The following is a 24,463-nucleotide window of genomic DNA, read 5'->3' as shown; positions in this document are numbered from 1 at the left end:
ACATTTAGAGTGAACAAAGTAGCAGCCCACTGTTAAGTCTCCTCTCCATCTCCTCCCTCCCACCCTCCCTGCATCCCTTCATCCTGAACCAATGCAGTACAGAGGGAAGATTGACACAGCACTTTCAGGCCGAGGTGCGTGAGTACGCACACAGACAGGATTATAATCAGCGAAGGACAATAAAGGATTAAAAGAGAGAAACACAACATGAACAATTGACGGAGGAGAAACTGGAGAAAAGAAACTAGGAGAGAGGAGGAATTAAAGCAGGGATCATGAACCTCTGGATGGACCTTCAGCCTTGATCAGCGAAATTTTGGAAAGTGATTTTCACACAAAGAATTCAAATTACAACCAAGTGTCAGGACCTAATCTGCAGGGTGAGTGTGATTTCTGTTAAATTTAATGTTTTATCTTCAGTTTTTTTATTCATTGAATATGTGTATTTGTTCCCCAAACGGTAAAGATTGATGCTCTTTCTCTGAGATTATGCAAACATCATGTACATGGAAACAGTAACACAACTCCAACACACATGTAAACCACCATGAAGCCAGAGGCAAACTGGAACATGTTGAGTCAAAGCCATCCTCCTTTTTCATGTTGACTTTGTGTATGTTTTGTCCAATAAAATCTGCACCCTGTGAACACAAAAAATTATTACAATATCTAATATAAAGAGGAATATGAGATAAGAACGGCATAAATATTAGTCATCAGCTTTAAAGAGTCCTGAGATCCCCATGTGTTTGGAACAGAAACCTTTCATTTAAAGAAAATCTTCCAAATAAACTTTAATATCATTTTAGTTTGTATGTGGTTGACTTTATTTGATATGTTTTGCTTTGTCTTATCTTGTTTTTATCACTCTTTTTTTATGACTAGTCCGGAAAACATAATCAAACAGAAGAGGTAAAATATTTAACCACAAAAAAATCTGAGCAGTAGTACTTTTATAAAGCTTTGGCTACTCTGTATAGATCCAGGAAATAAGTAGGATACTGGACAACAAACTGTAGACAGTTGAGCTGATAATAATCTATAGAAAAATTCAGGTTGTCACATGGAAAGTGCATCCTAAAGGAGCGTGATCACGCGCTCAGTCACCATATGAACTAGGAAACATAATATGCTTTGCAAAAATGAAAATAGGACAATATGGAAGACAAAAAAAACACAGAGGTTGTCTGGGATGTCTGGGTAAAGTGGGAATTATCCTCTGGACGGCCGAGCGCTCTGTGGGCTGGCTCATGAGGTGACTGTGTATTGATTAACTTTCACTCTAAAGGAATTCAATGATCATTCGATAATGTATCATGATTTAACTCGTCTAACTTTACTAAAAAACACAAACTAGATAAAAGTTTGGGTTTGCTTTTAATATTTTATCTTCAACAAAAAAACATGCTACATAACTGAAATGGTTCTGATACCTCCCTTAAAGCTCATTGATCAACATATGATGGAAAATGACTAAAACCACTTTGAGTAATGGCTCTTCTAGTGTCTATCTGCCATATTGTATCTGAAGATTTAATCAAAAGCTGTAGAGGAAGCGGAAACTTGTGCAACCTGATTCCTCTTCTATCACTGAGCCTGCAGGTTTCAGTATTTTTCTAAACTGGGGGACGGAAACTGCAAAACTCTAGTGTTAGGGTTACTCTTACCACAATCCTAACGCTAACCCTACTAAAAGATACAGTAACAGACCTCCACAACATCACTGTATATCGCTACATAGATGGCTAAAAGTGAGCGAGCAAAATGTCTTTATAGAGCGCTTTTCACAAGCAAAAATCACAAAGTAAAAGACTGAAATTAAAGCAATAGTCTAAAACCAACACAACAAATGTTTAATTTGTGCAAAAGGCAGCATATACAACAAGAAAAATAGGGGCCCCAGTGATTAGCCGTGTGGGACGCCACAAGACAATGAAACTACACTAAATTACTTCTTCTATTAAAAGGTTCTTCAACACTGTAAATATCATATTCCACTCCTGAAGTCCTTGTCAACTAATTTTCTTGTCACATACTCACTCGTTTTGTTCCAGTCTACCAAAGGTAGACCAAAGGACCAAAGGTCCCCAACCTCTTCACTTCACTAACAGTAAATACAGTCTTAAATAAGTCTGATTCTCTACATAAACATTACAAAAAGGAAAAAGAAAAAGCTCATTAAAATACACACACTTTAAGTGGAGTTTTATTTCGTTAGCAAAAAACAAACAAAAAAAAAGGTGCATGCTCTGTGGCCTGAGTCACAGCGGGTTGTTATCAGAATATTTTTAAACCTTTTTAAATACATTTTAAATCAAACGTAGGTGTTGTGGTGCTGGCCTTGCACCCTTTCCTCTCATCTCCCTCTTTCTATCTCTCTGTTACCTCTGTGACTCATGTTATGAGAGCACTTAATACTCTAGACCACCCCCTCTCCTCCAATACGTCTCTGGTGACTCTCTCCACTTCCCTCCGTCACCCAAATGCCACAGGAGACGTGTTGCTATGGAAACCGGCTTCAGTTAAAACCCCTAGTTTTACCTGGCGGCCGTGAACTGGTCGGTTTCATCTCCGCATCTACACTTGTGTCGGCCGCACTCTCCCGGCCTCCTGTTCATCAGAGGTTACGTAACAGATGATGCAGCTTCCTTTTATAGACACAGCTCTTTTATATTTCACAGCTGTCTGTCAACAGTCAGTGACGGCAACACAACGATAATTTCCTGAATCAAGCGTAAAGTGATTCAGGTTTGTTAGCTTGGTCCACTGCTCTTCATTGCTTTCACATATTTGGGCTATGCAGAAAGACCACCATCAACTGTGGATACATGGATCAGCCACAACATTATGACCACTGACAGGAGAAGTAAATAACTTCGACCTGGCATTCATTCATGTGGATGTTACTTGGAGATGTAGCACCCACCTAGAACAGACGAGGAACACCCAAACCCAGAGCAATGACACTCTTTGATGGCAGCAGCTACGTACTCCCAGCAGGATGCAGCCTGACACAGACACACACAAAAACACTTCAGGAACAACTCAAAACTCACTAGATCCCAAACTGATGATCCCAAAGAGCTCAAAGACCCCCTGACTAATAACACCATGTTACCAGACAACACAAGACACCCTCAGAAGACTCATGTCTATTCTCTAATGAGCCACAACTACTTTGGAGGCACAAGATAGACCTACACAATATCAGGAAGGTGGTCATAATTAATTACTTTAACCTACACTGATTATGGACCTGCCATGATAAAACGCACCCTCAAAAAAATCTGCACTATTTATTTAATCTCTTTGTGAGTAGACTGACTGGTGAACTAGTTTGCAGCATTTGGTTCATTGCTCGGTTTTGTCTATATAAACACATCAGCATGAAGATGAAGTGTCCAAAAGACAAGCTGAAATAAGGACAACGGTACTTGTAGAGTTCTCAAAGATGTTTCATCCAAGTAGCTTCTTCATTTGTAAAAGGCCGGTGGGGGGTTGGAAATTAAAAAGGAACATGTGCAGGTGTTGCCCAATGAGCAAATTTGAAAATTTAAACAGGGGAGGTGGAGCCATCAATTTACAACACAGTTTGGCCGATAATGGGTGGTTTGAGTATCATTCAGCGGGGAAAGAAAACAGGATCATAACTCTCGACTACAGGTAAGTATCTGGTCATTAACAGACTCCAGTCATGAGAGTTTGCGATGGGCAACGCCTACGTGATGTTTTAATGCTCCTATTAAAATCTAACCCCCCATTAGTCATTTAGAAATAAAGAATTGGATGAACAGTGGTAACAGGTGAACTGTGAATAAGATATTTTTCAGATTCAAAAGTCTTAACCCACATCTTTCGCTGGCTAAAACAATACATAACATTTGGTTGTGCATTTATACGACGATCAACCACGGCTCATTGATTTTGTTGCCCTTTTTGTGTGTCCTGCAGGCCTCTTCTCCATGGACTAAACCCGACCAACATCGTAAAACCTAATGTTTTGCATCAGTGCAGAGTCCATCCTCCCACCTGTGCCCTTTACCGCCGATCTTTGGTGTCATGGGAACAAGTAGATGCCACAGGTGAGGGATTTGCGGCAGCTTGTAACTCACAGCCTCACACAAACAACTCGACTCAAAATGGCCTGTGAGACTGTGAGGTTTGTTAAGTTGGCTTGGCGGGGTGAGTCAGATTCAGCTCAGGGATATTTACAGCAAGCAGATCCTTGGAAAGGCCGAGGCTAAGAGCTGCAACGGATCCCCTGCAACAAAGAAGAAGAAGGTCGTATTAGGAGGCATCAAAACATTTTCTCTGACTGTCCTACCTTTAACAGCAAAGATATTTAAATAAAAACACGGATCCATTTGCTTTTGGATTAAACCAGATCTCTGAGGAATTAGTGGGTGATGAACGATTAACATTTATTTACATGTGGCGACGTGACACATATATAATTCTGTCTGTGTCCATCTCAAAACGGGTTGTCTGAGTGACTCAAATCAAATAATCCCATAATCTGCGATGATCCTTCTCACATTGCTAAATTGAACTCACCTTCCTCGCTGGTAATAATCCCCAACGGAAAGGAGAGGTTAGTTTGATTTGTTCACACACAGGAGTTTGATCCACTTGACAAACCGAGTGTGTAACCACGAGTTAAATATGTTTTATTACTGTCACCTAATCCCTTTAAATTGTGTGGCAGCTGGTTTTCATGTTGCCTCTGTCGTGTGCGTCCTGAATGAGTCAGGTATTATCCTCTTATATCTCCATTACCGAGAAAGTGCACAGTGTCTTTGTGTCCTTCTTGTCCATACCGGCAATAACAGATATAATTCCAACTGCAATTGCAAAATGATGAGGGTAAGCCTAATCCTAACCCCAACCCAAACGGCAACCCTAACCCTAACCCTTTTTACTAAATCTTTAATTCCCGCTCTCCTCTGACAGGTACAGCATTGTGTCAGACGTTTTGCCAGAGGACGAACGCCAGAAGATCTCCAGCTTGGGACTCCACAACGGCCACAGGCAGAACTCGACCTGCGACTCAGAAGCAGAGGACAAGAGGAGGAGGAGGAGGTCCGGAGCTGGGAGGGGAGAAGGAGGGATGAACAACTACAACGGGAAGGTTCTCACAAGGGGCTCCAGCCAAATACGGAGCCGGTTTGTTAAGAAAAATGGGCAATGCAACGTGGTGTTCACCAACATGGAGGAAAGGAGCCAGCGCTACCTAGCGGATATCTTCACCACCTGCGTCGACATCCGCTGGAGATACCTGCTGCTTTTATTCTGCACCAGCTTCATGGTGTCCTGGCTGTTTTTTGGCATAATATTTTACAGTGCCTCTCTGGCGCATGGGGACTTTGAAGAGACACCGACACTGAAAGGTGACGGTCAGGCAGTTGGTGGCCTGCAAGGGATCACAACTGGACACACAGCTGGAGGGCAGGCTCAAAGGATTCCCTGCATACTTCATGTCCATGGATTCGTCGGGGCGCTCCTGTTCTCCATGGAGACCCAGACCACCATCGGTTACGGCTGGCGCTGTGTTACGGAAGAGTGTCCCGTCGCTGTATTAACTGTGGTGATTCAGTCCATCGTAGGTTGCATCATTGACTCCTTCATGATTGGCACCATCATGGCCAAGATGGCTCGGCCAAAGAAGAGGAACCAGACCCTCGTGTTCTCCAAAAACGCTGTCATTGCAATGCGCGACGGCCGGCTGTGCCTCATGTGGAGGGTGGGCAACCTGCGGAAGAGCCACATCGTGGAGGCTCATGTCCGCGCCCAGCTCATACGTTCATATGTCACCGCTGAGGGCGAGTTCCTCCCCTTGGAGCAGATGGACCTAAACGTGGGCTATGATGAGGGCACAGACCGGCTCTTCCTAGTGTCTCCTCTGGTTATAGTCCACGAGATAGATAAAGATAGCCCCTTATATACTCTAAGTCGAGCTGATCTGGAGGCAGATGACTTTGAGATCGTCGTGATCTTGGAGGGGATGGTGGAGGCGACGGCCATGACCACCCAGTTCCGTAGCTCCTACCTCGCCAGGGAGATCTTCTGGGGTCACAGGTTCGAGCCGGTGATCTACGAGGACCGAGACCGCTACAAGGTGGACTACACTCGCTTCCACAAAACCTACGAGGTGCCGTCGACGCCCCATCTCAGCGCCAAGGAGCTCGACGAGGCCGCGAGCGAGCCTTCTTCTCCCACTACTCCCGTGTCTGCGCATAGATCCACACAAGACTTGAACATCAGGTCGCTGAGCGCCTTCTGCTACGAGAACGAGGTAGCTCTGAGCTGCGGGGAGGAAGAGGACGACATGTTCGGCTCTCAGATGGTAGGGAAGGACAGGGCGGAGGAGAGGAGGACTTCACTTTCTATTGACCTACAAAATATGTTCCACGACACTGCGACCATGACCTCAGACGTCATGTGTGTTCTGGACATGGACAACAACCAGATGGAGTTTGACATTCTACAAACCGCCATTCCTCTCGACCCAGTGACCTATAAGAGTGATCAAGAGATTTAAAGTGTCCAGGATGAGGATACATTCACCCCTAGAGCTGGACCTGAAGACGGTGATTTTCTATTGCTGGTATTGATGGTTCGGCTTTGATACAGAACAGAAACTCAAATCCCCTTTTTTGCCTTTTCAGTCTTATTTTCATGGAGACGGAAAAAAGTAATTGAAGACATTTCTTTGTGGTGCACAACATAAATAGTCACTAACAAAGTGTTGTCTTGCATAATAGATTGAGTTTTGACAGTAGGAACTTTCTGCAGGGACCAGGAACCTTTGGGGATTTTGTTTCCACTGCAGGGACTGTGGTCTAAATAAGATACTGGGGAAATTATTTTACCCCTGGCAACCTTGACCATTTTCTGATTGGTCAAGTCAGCGTCTGCAATAGCTGGTAAAGTCTTTCTTTTTACTTGAAGCTATCGGCTCGGAGGCGATTCAAGCCATGCTTCTGAGCTACTACTTGGCAAATAGGGTCTGTGGGTGAAAACTGGACTAGAGAGTTGTAGAGTCTGGTCATGAAGCAAAATCCTGCAGGTAATAGATATTCCTATCTTTTGGGAAAGTTCTTGTAGATGAAAGGTGAAAGTTCAAGGGACCAAACGTTCTAGGAACCTAGTTTAGAAATGCAGCCGATAGTTTGCAGGATTAAAAATTTACTTGATTTAAATAAAAGTTAAAATTTCTCTTGATGTAATCAAGATATGTGAAAGAAATATAAATTATCATGTAATCATTTTTTTTTCTTATTTTTAGGAAGATTGAGCACACGCACAAAGTCTGCTTCCCCCCAAAACTCAAACACCTCAGATTATAAAGGTATAATACTGTTTAATGTGTAGTTTCAATAATTCATTCCAAGTGCAATCGAAAGGTTTAATTGAGAGATTTTCTGTCTTGATTTAATGTAGAGGAAACACCACTGCGTTTTAAATTGTATGTCAATAGTATTTTGAGTTGTAACTGAGACATTTGTTATAGTTACTGCTATAGATCCTAAAAAATAAAAGTATTTAGTGACATTATCTCAAAACTTTAAATTAGTTTTTCTCTCTTTCTTTCTTTGTGTTTTTTAATTTCTTGGTTTGTTTCTTGTGGAGGTCTCAGCCCGTGATAACAGAAACAAAACTAAGAGATGGCTTCAATTTACTGATTTTACTGAATTTACTGATTTATTCATTGGAGTCTGCAGCTAGATTGTTGATGATACGATGTGAGGTGATGTGAAGCTCTGCTGGAAACAAAGGGATGAAGGTGAAGTCTCTGTGAATGTGCGATAAGTCAGGGATGAATTTGAGTGTAAAAGTTTGTGCACGTGCACTGACATTTTCATCATGATGCAGGAAGACGTAAAGCAACAGTGAACCTCTGCTGTGTTAAATGATTTCTCCCTGTTACTTTTGAATAGGACCACCTAATATTATTCTTTAAAGATTTATTTTTCTAACTTTGTCCCGTATTTTGTGTGTTTGATTTTGTATTTATGTGAATGTGTGGGAGGCAGACATTCAATGGTATTAGATGCAACAATACTTTGTCTAAGTGTCAGGGAAGACGCAGAAACAGAAACATACACTATCAGCCAAGATGAAAGTTATATATAAAGGTAAATACTCTTATTGACTCTTATTGGACTTTGAATTTTACTGCATATCAGTTTCACATTTAAAGTCATATACTATACGTGATATAAACATATACCTTCACATACGTACAGTACGTACACATACAAAAAACAAGACAAAGAGGAAGAGTTATTGTAAATAAAAATAAATACAATATCCTCATAACACTTAGTGCTACTCAACACCTCCCTCATCCCTGTACTTCTTGAAAATTATGTTTTTGTACCTCATTTTAAACTGTTTCAGGTTTGGACGTTGCTTTAACTCCGTGATGAACCTGTTCCATAATCTCACACCACTGACTGAAACACTTTTCATGGTCGTACGAATAAACTGAATTGAATATTAAAGTTAATTTTTCCTTAAATTATAACTCCCCTTATGAATACCGAATAATGTCTGTATTCTGTATATCAGTCTGATCGAACTAAGCAGTGAGAAAATAGATTTCAGGGCCTTTAAAGATAAAATCATTCTTTAAAATAATTAGTTTCTGTGTTTTTCCTGCTTGAAGATCTGAATCAGTGCTTTTAGTGCCTGAAACAATTAAGGAAATGTGTGCATCTGCTCTGATTTTATTAAATTTTATTAATGTTAATCCAGACTCTGAAACACAACGCTGAGTGGCCGTCCATTTAAAAGTCTGTACTGTTAGACTGTGTGACACTTGAACTTATAATAACAGCTAAAACACTAAATCTTGGAGAGAAAAAAATGAATCTGAAGCACTTTATTCTTCCTTGTACATCTTTCATGTTTCAAATAAACATTTATATCGTTTGGACTGTGTCAGAAATTTGTGCTGGAAACACATGAGTCTAATGAGACATAAACAGACTCCTCTGCTCAGTCTGTTATCACCCTCTTTAACCACTAGATGCCTCTAAAGCTGTTTCTATCAGAAAGTTCTGAGCGGAGCAGAGATCTGATCAGACGCAGCCTCAAAACAGGTGGTTATTGTGTTTCAGTTGCACCTGTCAAGTGGTTGTTTGTGTTCTACTGGAAGTTGATGAATTTGTAAGACAGAAAAATTACTTATTACACAAGTGATCTTCTATACCACTGCTTTCCTTTACAATACTGAGTAAAATTCAGGCTGGTATCCGCGATACCGATCTGATACAGATACTGTGTGTAAATCTTAAAATCATAGCTTCATAAATAATACAAGACATTAGTTACTGTCCACCGTGTTCCTACATTACCTCGAATGAATAAAGTATCGAAAGTATCGACACTTTGATTTGAGAATCGATTTTAAAGCATACGATGTGGTATCGGAAGTATCGATATTTCAGTATCGACACGCACATCACTATTAAAGAGCCCCATAAACCTCCGTGTTAAACTTTACAGTACAAATAAACATGTTTATGACTGATATTAAAAATAAATAAATAAAATGTTTTGGTCTCTATAGCAAATTTCTCTTCTCCACTTGATGATCAAGGCTGAAAGTAATGCATAATGTGGCTAACAGTGAGAAGTGAAAATTACAAAGAACTCTGCACTAAGCTACAATGCATTAACGTACCGTTCACCTCCACCATTTCTAAAAAACAAACCAAAAACAAAACAAAATCAGCAAATACGTCTTAATTACAGTGACCTCATTGTGCAAGAAGGATTTGTTTTGACCTGGCCTCCAAATTTCCCGATATCAATCATCCAGACCAGCTCCTTTGGGATGTGCTGCAAAATAAGTGTCCCAAAACTTTGTTACTTTTGGACATTGGGGGACATTGCAATTGACGCAGCATCTCACAAGAGGCACCGCATTGACGCCAAGGGGCTCTAGGCGTCATCACATGACACTACACTTCACCACCAGTATAAATAAGTGGCTCACATTTGGACATTTTCAGTCTATTTGTAAACTTAAACCTAAAATCATTCTGAGTTTGTTTCCACAGCATTAGAAGTTACTCTACATTTCAAATGATGACATATTATAAGCATTCAGGAAGGTTTTAAGCTTAAATCCAGCGACTGATGAGTGTTCAAAGAGAGCGAATGATCCTCAAAACACTCACATTTTAGATTTGGACACCAAGATCTACAAGACTGAAGGATGAAGACGGGCCGAGCTGCTGCTGATGAGGTGGAGGCCGGTGCCCTCTGCTGGCCGAGCTCCAGTCATCACCGGTTCTTGAATGGAGGGAACCGGTGGTGGGTGCATTCACGGCGTGGCTTTTGTGCAGCCCGGTTCACTGATAGGGTCTGTTGGGACGCTTAATGGGCCTGAGGCATTGTTAATTCCACCTGTGCATTACATTACCCAGTTAAAATGTCTTCTGGGGAGAGTATCTATAGCTGTAATAGCAGGTGTTCAGGTCTGAGTTATGAGTGTGGGAGTCTGTGTGCGGTGGAGCAGCATGAATTAAAACGGCAGAAAGTCCAGTATTAAGCAAACGTATCCACAGTGAGTGTAAATTACTATATTTACAGTATTATTGTGGCTTTCCTTTGCTCTCAGGCTGCATTCTCAGACGAAGCTGTTTTTGTTCTATCTCCTAAAAGCCACCAGACTCCATTGACAAAAACAATCATTTAATCTCAGGGAACGCAGGAGCAGCAGGTCGACCAGGATGTTGTTGGTGTGGGGCCTTCGGCTCCTATGGCTTGAGGGGAGGGGGCCTCTGTGGATGGAAACATGGAAACATGATCAGTTTGGGATCTACCAAATTAGGAGAATTTGATTTATTTTCATGTTTTTTGAGTTGTTCCTAAAGCGTTTTTGTGGTTGCATCCTGCTGAGGGTGGCTGCTGCCGTCAAGGAGTGACTATTGCTATGGGGTGGGGGAGGGTCGGGGGGGCACTAGTCTGGTCTAGGTGGGTCCTACTTGGCTAAGAAACATCCACATGAATGAATTCCATGTTTTCCAAGAGAATATGTCACAAGATGGTTTAAATGTTATTCACATCTCCTGTTGGTGGTTTTAATGTTATGGCTGATCTATACAGGGCTGCAGTAGATACAGTAGAGGGGTCAGTTTGCATTTAAAGTTTGGAGAATAAGGTAAATATTAGCGAGCGATTAAGAGCTGTGGACCAGGGTAAGCCACCTAAATCTGCTTCACTTCACGCTTTATTCAGAAAATGATTCACTAGTGGGCAGTGGTCATAATGTTTTGCCTGATCGATCAATAATTCTTCAATATTTCTCAAATGTGTGGTTTTATTCACAAACTGTGTTGGAGTAAATAGAACGATATTTCAGAATGTACTTTTTTAGCTCAACATCCTCAAAAAGTTTAAGAAATAGAGAAACAAATTAAGAAATTATTCTCTCATATAGGATTGATATATAAGATTGATAAGATGTGCATTTAATTATGTGCCATGAAGTCAGTTTTATGCATTTACAATTGTTGTTGACATCACTTTTGTGTTCTCTATATTGTAAAAGGTTATTACGTCAAAGTGGAGGCTTCTCATCTGTCTCTCATAAATTATCATAAACATTTCTTACTTTTAAATCATGCAAAAAAGAAAAAAAGCGTTAAATAACAGAAACTGGACAGGTGTATAAGAAGTAATTGGGCCACTTTGAGCTCTCGACACTAATCAACATCTAGAGTGCTCATTGTTTCCTTCGGTTTCAGGAAGGCTAAAGTGCAGAGAGGTGCAGGCTCGTTGCATTCATCTGAAAATCCACTTTTCTGACCTAATCTTCCTTTAATTATACCTCCCCCGTCTCTGTCTGTCAGTCCGAGGCCTTTCCCACACGACGAGCCTCCGGAGAAGCATTTCAGTGGCCAAAAGATGAAAAGTGGGAAACGAGGATGTGGGGCCAAGCTGCTCGGTAACCTTAGGCCCCCGAGGCTATCGGCTTTTCATTAGCGAGTCAGTGAGTGAGTGAATGAGTGCGATCGGTGGGATGGTAAAAGAGGAGAAGCCGTGCTGGGCCATGTCGGCTATTAGGGTGATTTCGGGGGCTCCCACTGACTTCTATTGTGCATTGTCTCCAAAGTGAGCAGCGGAGGCTCAACAGTGGGTCTTTGTGTGGGACATTTAACTGCCTGTTAGCGTGCTAATTATGGGATGTGTGTTTCTGTGTGTGCCAGAGAGTATCCATCATGTTCTGGACTTTTCTGACTCTCATCCAGTTCTTTTTTCCATCCTCCCCTCAGGCACTAATGCCCCACTGATCTCTGTCTTACTGTCTGACCTTCCCCTTTTTTTTATCTGTCTACTTCCTGTTGTCACAATTTTTGCCCCTCCTGTTTTTAGTCCCAAACATCTGTGCGCGTCCACTGTTTTTTAATTTGCCAGCTGTTTCTGATTGAGCCACATTTGGATTATATATTAGATCATATTTAGATCCTTCTCCAAGCTGTAGCTTATTTTTCATTTGCATCTCTACTGCAGGATTCACAAAACATATTTGGCCAAAGAGGGCCATCCTATATGTGGTTTAAGCTTCTGCATCAAATTTGCCGCTGTAGCTACGGCAACAGTGCAGAGCATACCCAGACTCGGCACTACGGTGGCCCTGACGGTCAAAACACAACGACATTTCAGAAAACACAACAACATTTCAGAAAATATGACGACATTTCAGAAAACACAACGTCATTTCAGAAAACACAACAACGTTTGACAAAACATGACATTTCAGGAAACACAATGACCTCACAGTAAAACGGCATTTGACAAAACACAACAGCATTACAGAAAACACAACAACATTTCACAAAACACAACCACATTTGAGGGTAGGGACAACACTTTTTGTTTCTGATTGGACAGAACTGTCATTGTGTTTTCTGAAATGTCATTGTGTTTTCTGAAATGCCCAATTCCCAGATTCAAATCTGGTCACCCTACACAAAAGTCTAAACTGCGTATGATGCCGTAGCCTGATATGCACCCCCCCCCATCTCTGTTTGATACCACTGATTCCCTTTTGACGATACCGATCCGATACTTTGTGTAAATACACCCTAATGCGTCTGGTAAACGTTTACTTACTTTCCACTTTGTTCCTACATTACCTTGAATGACTCAAGTATCGAAAGTATCGATATTCTGATTTGAGAATCGATCTTAGAGCATAAAGACCTGGTATCGAAAGTATCGACATTTCAGTATCAATCTGCACATCCCTAGTTTTGGATCAGTAAAGATGAAACACATTGAGGAAACTTAATTGAGGAGATTTGATATCTTGGCTTAACTAGAGCATGTCACATTGACACATATTTATATTGCTGTATCCGCTCTATAGAAACTTTAACAGTGGTTGATCCATGTGTAAAGCATTCATTTCACTCCATATTATAAAAAAATAACTCAAATCTATTTTGGACGACCGCTCTGAGAGCTGCAGTGGATTCAAATTTAAGAGAATTTAATTTAATTACACCAATAACACACATATTTGTGTTGTGTTTGGGTATGGTATAGGTGCTAAAATCATTCAGCAATCTCAGCTCAACTAAACGCTACACATAAATTGTACTTGTGAAACAAAATGAATGGTTTCCAGTGGTGAGATCTGCTTAAAATGTTATTTGTTGAACATGAATGCATCCAAGACTGGAAAGCTCTAATGTCACCAACGCTAACAATGAGAAATGACCACGACAAGGGCGGCTTTGTTGGAGCAGTCACCTCAGTCTGGAGGCTTCATGCCGAGCGTGGGTAATGAATTTTACACAAGCTAAAAATAAAGGTCCATCACTCAAGTGAACTGACGACCTGACTGCTCTGCTGCAGACAACAACAACGTGGCGGCATCTTCTGTTCTGACTCTTTTAGTCGTAACGAAACGCTATACAAAATATTATTAGCTCCAGATGTGGAGATAACATTCAGTGTGGCGTCTGTGTGTCTTTGGATTCTCATTATATCATCATCTAAATGCAAATACCACACTTAGAAGTAACTTTATAACCTTTAATGCTTAATGAAACAGCTTTTGAGCTCATTTTCTAATCACTTTTGAGGAAACACATGGACACTGCTAAGCCCAACATCCAGAGAATGTTCTTCCCATGGCCGGATATAGAGGAAGGGTTTTCTATACATCCAATCAAAAAGTTCAGCTGCATATGAGGAATGAAAGAATTTATCACAAAAAAAAAAAACTTTTGAGTCTGGGAGAGTTATCAGTCATCCAGGTCACTTTAAAAACTAAACAAAACTAAAGAACAACTGGACTCATGAAAAGTGAAGTCATCCCTACACCTTTGCTTGTTTAAATCTTCTCTTTATCATAAACCAGGACATTGATGTGTCCACCTTCTGGAGAATGTTCCAGATGTTGTGGAAGGGTTCCATTTACATCCAGTCTTTTTATTTCTTTTATGAAAGACCTTTTAAAACTTATTTTCAACCCTTTTTTTTAATGTATTTGTAACTTATATAGTAGACATGGACATTGATTGATTGAGAATATTCCAGATTTTGTGGAAGGGTTCTTTTTTACCTTCCAGGCTTTTATTTTAACACTCAATGGGTTCTTATTTGTGAGAATTATTGGAGAAATGATGAAGGAATATCTCACACTGGATCATAAAGCAGCTGTTTAGTCTGTCTGTGAAGATCCTCAGTCATCCAGGTCACGGGATATTTAAAGTAAAGCTCGGAAAAAGGCAACTGGATGTTTTGGGGGGTTTCCTTGAAGACATAACAAGGTATAAATATTATGACCGCCACCCTAGTACTGTGTAGGTCTCCTACATCCCACTGATCAGTTTGTCAGTTTGGGATCTAGTGGATCTGGAGGCCAGGTCAACACCTCTACTGTTCTACATGTTGTTTTAGTTGTTCCTAAAGTGTTTTTGTGTGTGTTTTGTGTGTGTCATTGCTATGGGATGGTGGGGGGTCTAGTCTGGTTTAGGCGGGCGCTACCTGTCTAAGTAACATCAACACGAATGAGTTCCCAGCAGAACACTGAATCGTCACAAGATGGTTTTAAATGTTATTTACTACACCTGTCGGTGGTCATAATGTTGTGGCTGATCGGTGACAGCCCCACACCCTTCTACTGCTGAGATACTGCAGAAGCCGCTTGCTCCACGAAGCCCCCGTTTGATCAGCTAAAAATACACCGTCCATGAAATGCTTGTAATTCCTACACTTTCACTCCAATTTGGACGTAGAGACTTTCAAATTAAATTAAAGCCGAGAATCTGCACTTTACCCCCGTGTAACAAGCAGATAATACGACAAATAATTAGCCAAATAATCGACTTAATGTCTAGTTTTTGCCTTTTGATTGGTTGTATATATAGACTTTTTGTGTGCGTACTTTCCTTCATGAATAAATTCCGACTTTGACGCCCATAAACGTATTAATGACAGTTTTTATGGGTGATAAAAGTTTTAGTTTTTGAAGCTTGTTTGTTTTCAGCAGAACTTCAGAGCTTCTACCGGTGGATGCACATCTGACTTGTTGTGTGTTATTGCTTGTAAACAGTATGTAGCACGCATATCTCATCTAGCTGTGTGCACTCCGAGTGTGTGGTGTGTTTATATGTGTGTGTGTGTGTGTGGATGCGAGCAGCTGTAGGCCCTGCGTTTGAACTCGAGCTCACATGGGCAGAGCGAGGGAGGGCCGCGGGGTGAGAAGGCGATAGGAGAGGGGACTGATGCCCGACAAACTCGCCATCTCCCTCTCCCCTTTCATCTCGCTCTCCCTGCATCAAACAACGAGCCCTTTCATTCAGGCGACTCTGCAGCCAGCCAGCCAGCCAGCCCCCAGACCCTCCAGGCCCCCCCGCCCGTTCACGCTGCTTAATTCAATGTTCCGAGAAAAACTCATGATTGGAAAATGACTTCTTCTTCTGCAGTTTTTTTTTTTTTTTTTTTAAATCTTCATTTTCCATATTTGCTCCTAAGACACATCACCACCTTCTCACGTCTTTTTTCCGCCCCGACTTTGTCCTGTAAACACGAGCGAAGCAGAACTGAGGTCGATGCAGCGTCAGAACTGGACGTCACAGCGATGGTGATGATGATGGTGGAAGGAGCTTCCAGTCAGCTGGATGCCGGGACGTCACATTATTGACTTGGAAATAGTTACAGCAGTGATTTGAATGCAAGTTCAGAGTCATGGTTACGCAAGTTCAGAAAAAAAACTAAACAAAACAGGAAATTACTAATTTTAAGTCAACGATACGGATGTAAATGACGCAAATCTAACGAAAATTCCCTGTAATGCACATGAAGTTGTATTAATTCTGAATAAAGTTTATTTTCTATGGCTATGCATTGACGTCACTTCTGCTCGAGGCCACGCCCCCTGAGTGGCAAAAACATGGTGAAATGCAGCAATAAATACAGAGAGGCCAGGAAAATGTGGATTATCAGATTAAATGAAGAACAACTGGACTCAACAATGATTCATATGAACTAGTATGAATTTGGAAAAGTGGTTTAGCCTCAGTTTCAGTTAGTTTTAGGTCATTTCAGTTATGATAAATGTAGCTGAATAGAAGATGCTAACGCTAAGAGCTTTACTGAGAAGTAATGTTAGCCAAATAATACTGTAGCGTTAAATGACGAGGAGTGATCACAAATATTCTATTTTATTGTTATTTATTGTTGGAGCTGAAATAGTTATTGTCGTACATAACAAACTTATCTGACAGCCCTCCAGAACGTAACTTAAGAAGTAACTTAAGGTTTGACTTCATCAAAAAAATACAGTATAAATTAATATTACCTGACACTAAATGTGAACCACAACACCAGGTTTCATTGTCTGGATCCAGTTGTTTCTTCTAACGCAGTGATACATTTACTTCTCTGTTCTTTGGCAGATATCTGTAAAAATATAAAATATATTTCTGACTGCTTTTGAAATCTTCAGCTCTTCGCTATTTTTTAATCACTTCTACAATTAAGACGCTATGAAAGTCAAACTAATGCTGCTAATCTCCATGTTCAACTTTCACTTTTTGCCACTCAGTGGCCGTAACCATGGAGACTTCAGCCAGCTGTGACATCACATGCATGCCCTCTATTCTATTCTATTCTATTCTATTCTATTCTATTCTATTCTATTCTATTCTATTCTACACAAGAAGTGTCTGTCTTAATGTTAAACTTGAGGGCCTTAAAAAAAGGAAATAATAGTAATGAAGCGCAGAGATGCATTAACTGTAGCGACCTCTTTATTATTCAGCGGGATCTGCAGCCAGCAGCAGGAAATTAAGCTTTACCAAACTTTGAGAAGACAGCAACAACCAGATTTAACAATTTATTTCATTTTCATTTCAGTATATCAGAAGCTAACTCACTTTTTTCTATTTTTTTTTAGGTAAACGTATCAACCAGTCGTGCAACAAAACCTCATTTAATTTAAGTTATAATGTTCAGAAGAGATTCTAATTTATCTTTATGAGGAGATATTAAATATAAATACTATAAAAAAATATTGTGTTCACTATTAAAGATTAGTTTATGATAATATTTGTATTATTGTAACTATTTTTTTTGGTGGAAAATAGTTATTGTGATCGTATATGAGGCCAAATAGTGCGTTTTTTGATTTCATTTATAATAATGCGTCATTTTTAAATTTTGTTTGTTCATGTTCTTATGTGAAAGAAGCCTTATGAGTAGCAATGTAGTGGAATAAAAAACATTATTTTCCAGTTTAGTTAATGAGAATAGAAACCCAAACTCTAAGTAAAGAGTGAAGTAACTGAGTAAATGTACTAAGTTACTTTCAAGTATTTGAAACACATGTTGTTGTGCTCATCTGCCAGGACATTTTAGTCATTTAATAAGAATTTATTTTTTTGAGTCTGATGGGAAAAACGGGAATTGAACTTTTTGTTTTGTTTTTTTGTAGAGTGGTGCATCGATGGTACGTGATGATGTTCTCTAACAGCAACCGACCAGACACGCAGCAGGAGCCTCCAGACAAAGAAAACCATTGTCGACGGTGGAATTCTTCAACATCATTTTCTACATTTTCCTGCAAATGACTCAATCTCCACATCCCTCGCCTCTCATTCCGCCCCAATTATCATTTCTCAAGCATGTTCTCTTGTTTTACAGAAATGGATCGTTTGGAAGTTCCCAAATCTTACAATGGAATCCGTTAGAAAATCATCTGTTAGGCCAATAAATGGCTAAATAAATAAACGGAGTAAACACACATATACAATCAACTGGGAAACCGATGCATGTGAAATGACACGTTGCTGCTTTCGCTCCAAGAGAAGACAGGGACAGTTGTACACGATACAAGGCACCATTGAGGTTTCCAATTCTGTTTATCCTCCCCCATTTTTCTCGCCTCTTGTTCCCGTCACAGCTGCAGCCGCCCAACTCACAGTTTTAAGGGTAACTTTATGAGTGTGAGGCTTGTCAGTGTCAGTGTTACTGGCTGCTCGCTGCATTTGTGGCGATGTTTAACGTAAACCCTGATTAAGAGTCTCAACATGTAATTTCTTTTAATAACTTGTTATACTTGAGCATTTCTTATGAACCTGTTTTAAGCACTCATGTGTCGGGACCACCTTGAACATCAGATGATTCCTTCCTACCTCTAAGACTCATTAAAATTTACGATATGTTCCAGAGCACTCATCTCCTGTGGAGTACCACAAGGCTCCATGTTAGGCCCAATCTGAAAGTAGTTTATCTATGCGTCCTCTGTTATCTGTTAGAAGATAATACTTTCTAATATTGTTCTTCGGTTGCCGACAACTATTTTCTATGAGCAAAATAAGCAAAAACATATTCATGCTCTATGGATTGAGCTAACTCTTCTCCACTTGAAAAGAAACTACCATCAATGACAACCATCTCGGGTCACCTGACGCTTCAAGCCTGCTATCAGCGTGGTGAATTTGATGATAGGAACCAAAATGGAGGATGGTGTTTCATTGTGTTAACTGTACTCTCATCTCCTGAGGAGTACCATAAGGCTCCATGTTGGGCCCAGTAGCGCATCTATGCTTCCTTTACATCTGTTAAGAAAAAGAACAACTTCCACTACTGTCTCTTTGATTCTGATGGTTGTTCTCTAGTGGGCGTTCCAGGTTCTTGTATATTTACAAGTGAAACAAGCAGAACATTAAAATATTCCTACTGTACAGACGTCACTAGCTCTTCATCTCTATTTTAAAAGAATATACCACAAATGTAGCTGCTGCTCCATCTGAGTTCACACATTGCTCCCAACCTGTTATCAGAACGGTGAATTTGATTGTTAGGAACCAAAATGAGGACGGTATTTCATTTTGATAAATCTCTGGGACTTGTGGTGCGTTACATTTCTACTCAGAAGTCAGAATGTCCTAATTACGTGTTGGAATTTCCACTACCCCCAAGTTGAGTTACCAAGATGGCCGCCCTGTGTGTAAATAGTAATTAGAAGCTCCTGTAATATTCCTTTTACCAGCTCTTTTAATTAGTTTTTGTTGCATTAAATCGGTTGTACAGACAGTATTTTTCCACATACACATGTTGAAATGCTGTTGCAGTGTAATTTAATTTTTTCACGTGTTGTATGGGAACTACAAGCCCATGTCATGCTAACAATGGCCAAAAACAATAACCTGGTAAAACCAAAACACAGTCAAACAGCGTCGTGGCAAACTGTCTAAGTTAAACATTTAAAACTTTTGAATATTTTTTTTTTATAAATTTCTGCCTCACTGTAAATAATTAAATCTCATCATTTGTTTCAAGCTATCTGTTCGATTTACAATTTACGGAACTTAAATAGCCTAAATTTAGTTTAATATTACAGCAATAATATTAGTTAATATCAAGGTTTTTGAAAACTTTAATTTCACTCTGCACTCAAATGAAAATATTGAACACATTAAGTTATATTAGGACACGGCAAGAGCTTTCTAGTTTTCTAGAGTTATCTAGTTTTCCGACTTCCGTAACTGTAACGCTGATATCTTGTGTCCACCTGTTCAGAATTACTAGTGTCTACCACTTTCATGTGGTGTACCACAAGGCTCTGTGTTTGGACCTATTTTATTTTAGGCAAACATGGATCTTTTGGTGATCTGTTCAGATATAATATCTCTTTGTGATCCAGGTAGCGTTAACTTATTATTATTATTTTTTGATTATTTTATTGAAGATGTCAAATCTTGGCTGGCTTAAAGTTTCCTTCGGCTAAACTGGATTAAAACTGAGACAAGAAGTACACCATCATCTGACAGTCACGAATCACTATCAGGAGACGGCAGTCGCCTCAAGAAATGGTGCTAAGTGTACCAGGCTAACTAAACATCACCAGGTGGAAGGTTTTAGATCATAATTTGTACCAAACAGCAGATGTTTTTTAGTGTCAAACTTGCATGAGCAAACACACATGTCTGATAAAAACCTCACAGTTTTATGAAAAATAAATTAGCATAAAAGCTAGTTAGAAAGAAAAACTAACATATCTGCGGGGCCAGCTTCACAACAACAAGTAGAGGGATGATTACAAAAAAAAAGTAGCAGAAATCAGCCTCAGGTAACTAAACTCTCCGTCTCTCACCTGGGACCCTTACCCCAGTATCAGTTCCTTTTAGATGTCCCCCCCTAACACAATTGAAGTAACTAGATTCTTTCCTTTTGCAGGCCAGTGGAGATATGAGGCAGGACACACAATGGCCTATTCATTAAGGTAGCAACACACACACACACACACACACACACACACACACACACACACAAGTTTGCAGATGCATGTAGACTTGCATCACATTTTCCAGTTTTTACACAACTTGGAGCAAAACAAGTCAAACGCACAAAAACAACAACTTTTGGCGTCTGAGCACAAACGTAAGTGTCAAAGAGGGGGATTGATTTAAATGTAACACCACTGAAGGAATTCATGAAGAAAAGTAAGAGGGTTGAACTTTTAAATGATGTGATTCAAGAGGACATTTAAAAAATTATAATAAAGATCCAACTGATATTTATTACTTGTGGATTATTGCATGTGTGAGTCCTACTGTGGCCCACTTTTAAAAACAAGGCAAAACAAAAACGTGGCTTCAGAAACTAAACCAGTTCCAGTTTTGTGATCTTGTGAGGTTGACCAATAATAAACGTAAAATATCTCATTATTATTATTATAGCCTCTGTGCCTCAAGCTCCTCAGAAAATATAAGACAGAGTTGATTAAGTTTGTAATTGAGTTAATAACGGCGAAGTTAACAGGGCACCGGATCCTTGTGCAGGGTTGACTGATCCACTTCAAGACCAGGAGGGTGGTGGTGGAGGGGACACACCTGCTTTGTCCTGCACAGGTGCACGAGGGACGAGAGTGAATGAATTAAAGTCAGATCCCAGATGAGCAGAGGGAGCTGCTCTCACACGGGACGTTGAGATGTTTCTGTGTGACGGGATTCACTGATGTAAAGGCTGTTTTAACATGTTCATCTTCAAGATTTAGTCGTGAATACTTCATGTTTTTATCTGACTAATATTCACAACTCCAGTTATTCTTTTAACCAAAGATCATTCAGTTGTTTTAGCAGAAGATAACTGGGTTGGCACAAGTTTGGATTTGAGTTTTGTAAAAAATAAAACTCCATTTTGTATCGTTATTATTACTAATAGCTTGAGTGATTTCTGAGTACATTTGCCTTGAAGATATTGTAATTTGATGCCACATAAACTTCATACAGAAATGCATAAAGGTGCATTGGAGGGATTCCAGCCCTGTGAGGACCCCACAGCCTCGTGGTCACAGGACGATTCGTGGCCTCTTTGCTGCAGTCGACCCACAGACTCGATGACCTTTAACTGTCAACCTGAGGAGCTGATTGTGTCTCCTCGTGAGGTTCACAAAGACATCGCCACTCTACCTCGTCTTCATCACATGACAAACATGCAGAGTCTGCATCGTTGTGTCAGTTTGTGCAACTAATGTCCGCCTCAGAACGTCTAGTTAAATTTGTTTAACCTGGATGACTGAGAAAATTGCCACAGACACAATGTCTGCTTTTATTTTTGAATGAAACGTCTGCACAAACAATACTAGACGCCTTAGAAATAAACATGCATTTAATTTGTCCAGGTTTTTTGCTGCATGCAGACAAAGAAAGAGTCATTATTGGACATTATAGTAATCCTAAAGTTTTTGCAGTAAGGTTTATTAAATCAAAAAATCCTAAAATTAAAACTGTTGTTAACTGTGCAGTATATTTTGACCTGATTTACAAAAAAAAAAAAAAACTGGGACAAAGACTTGTTTCGTTTAACTTTTTGAGGGTTTTACTGCAAACTGCACTGAAGTATTTTGAAACTTGCAGAAACTTTATTTGTGCTTTGTCTTTCAAAACAAAGTAGCTTTTCTTTTTTTTCTTTTTTTAAAAATTGATATTATTTAAGGACACATGAACATTTTATGATGTGAAACAATTAACAAGCTTTAAGAAAAGGCGTTTGACCTCAGAATAGATTCTTATAATAATAATAATATAGAAAAAGAGGAATATAAAGTTACTAAAACTTTAATATTGTCTCATGTCCGTTTTTCCATTTAAACACACACACACACACACACACACACACACATAAAACTCTTAAAGCTTATGTGCATTACACAATACGCGTTTTGTATTTCTAAACGCTTCATGCGTAATTTAATTTGTGGAAACTGTCAGACATCACAAAGGCAACTTTTTACAGACAAAAAGATTAAGTCCTCTTTCTCTGGAAAGAAGATTTCTCACAGATAATTCACATCAAAGACAAAACTCCCGCTGGTAAATAACTTGTCACAGCATCACAAATACATTAATTATGGCAGAAACATGTAATTCTTACAGCCCGGTTCCAGTAAACTGTGATTTTCTTTCCTCGTAATATAAAGTTTGTTTACCTCCTCCTTCACTTCATAAACACGAGCGAAAAAAAAAAAAAAAACGACACTCACGTCAAACCGAAACTGGGCCGCAAATTGTCAGCTGCACAGCGGGAAGGAAGGAAATCCCCGGAGCGGCTCCCTGGAGCTCCTCGGTTTCAGCTCCAGGAGCCGGACTGTCGCACCGCGGCTCCCCGAGATGCGCTCCCCGCGCTCCCGGAGCATTTTGCTTTATATGTCATAGTTTACAGACACGGAGCGATGCTGGAATGGAAGACACACGACTTTCCCCCCTCATTTTCCTTTTTCATACGCACACAACGGCTTTCTTTTTTCATTTAATGGGGGTTAGGGTTCGCTCGTTTTGATCACATGATTACAATTCACCTGTGATAAAAAAAAAAAAAAACAAAGGGCGCAAAGAAAGGAGGGGAAAGAAGGAAGGAAAGGAGCCAGAGCATCGGACAGAGAGATGCACTCATGGTTAGGATTCCCTTATCAGAGTCAACATTCATGGTTAATGTGGAAAAAAAGTGGTGATTTTTGGATTGGGGGGCCAGTGTGTCGCATGGCGGGGGATACAAGGGGTCATTGTTGCGAGGAACAGCGCTCGTGTTTGTATCCCCGCGGCCCGTAACGTCCTCGCTCGTCTCTCCCCTCCTGCATACCGGCACTGTTTGGATTTAAACGCGCGCTGTGTCTCAGTTAAGGCGTTGATTTAATTAGAAAACGCGCACGTGGACCCGGAGAGGCGCGATCTGACCAATTACCGGGCCCTTAATTGGTCATAGTGGGCATCTGTGGTGTGCTTCTGATTACACTGGAGGACGGACTGCAGAGGAAAACTGCACCTTTCTATGATGGAAGAATTCTACCTGTTTAAAAGTTATTATGATATAATCATGTGAGCTACAGACTGTGGTTTGCATTTTGTTTTTATATATATATTTTTGCCTTTAAAAACGTATAAATGACCGATTCTTCCGGTTCAATATTGAACTTGAATTTTCAGACAAATCAGATCTATTATTTACGTCTCGTGGTGCGTAAACGTGCGTAAAATCCCTTCACGTTTGCATGTATGTATATTTGAGACCTGATCAGAAACCTGCGGAGCGAATGTTTGCTCAAGTTTGTCGCCATTTTTTTTCCTGTTCTTTTATTTATTTATCTATTTTTTCAGAAGAAATCAGAAACAGAATCTTTCGTCTCCAAGCTCCTTCTGAAATCTGAACCCAAACGCATGATTCGTTGGATAATGTGGACGTGAACTAAACGTGCAAGAAACTTTTTGGCGAGGAAAACTTGATTTAATTCAGAATGCATCATCATTCTAGACTTTGTGCAGTTTTAATCCAAAAAACGCACGTTTTAAGTCTGCGTAAAATTACGCACTTATATGTCAAAATTAATTACACCATAGATAGATAGATAGATAGATAGATAGATAGATAGATAGATAGATAGATAGATAGATAGATAGATAGATAAAATTGGAGAGGGGAGGGGGAGAGAACT

General features: G+C 40.0%; 1 protein-coding gene and 1 long non-coding RNA gene across 2 annotated transcripts; one reads left to right on the top strand and one right to left on the bottom strand.

The window, feature by feature from the left end:
* The first annotated feature begins 110 nt into the window (after positions 1-110).
* On the top strand, positions 111-9,719 carry LOC124998458 (ATP-sensitive inward rectifier potassium channel 12-like). Its single transcript, XM_047572881.1, has 3 exons — positions 111-380; positions 3,952-4,082; positions 4,951-9,719. The coding sequence occupies exons 2-3, from the start codon at positions 4,060-4,062 to the stop codon at positions 6,536-6,538; spliced, it is 1,611 nt and encodes a 536-aa protein (XP_047428837.1). The 5' UTR covers positions 111-380; positions 3,952-4,059; the 3' UTR covers positions 6,539-9,719.
* On the bottom strand, positions 2,997-23,854 carry LOC124998463. Its single transcript, XR_007111060.1, has 3 exons — positions 23,018-23,854; positions 10,188-10,793; positions 2,997-4,261 (listed from the first exon to the last, which is right to left on the bottom strand). It is a non-coding gene; the product is annotated as an uncharacterized LOC124998463 (long non-coding RNA).
* Between the last annotated feature and the right edge of the window lie 609 nt (positions 23,855-24,463).

The sequence above is a fragment of the Mugil cephalus genome, chromosome 20 (assembly GCF_022458985.1).
Source record: "Mugil cephalus isolate CIBA_MC_2020 chromosome 20, CIBA_Mcephalus_1.1, whole genome shotgun sequence".
In the NCBI taxonomy this organism is placed as follows: Eukaryota; Metazoa; Chordata; class Actinopteri; order Mugiliformes; family Mugilidae; genus Mugil; species Mugil cephalus.
Note: the sequence above shows the minus strand (reverse complement) of the source record. Positions and strands in the feature narration are given on the sequence as shown.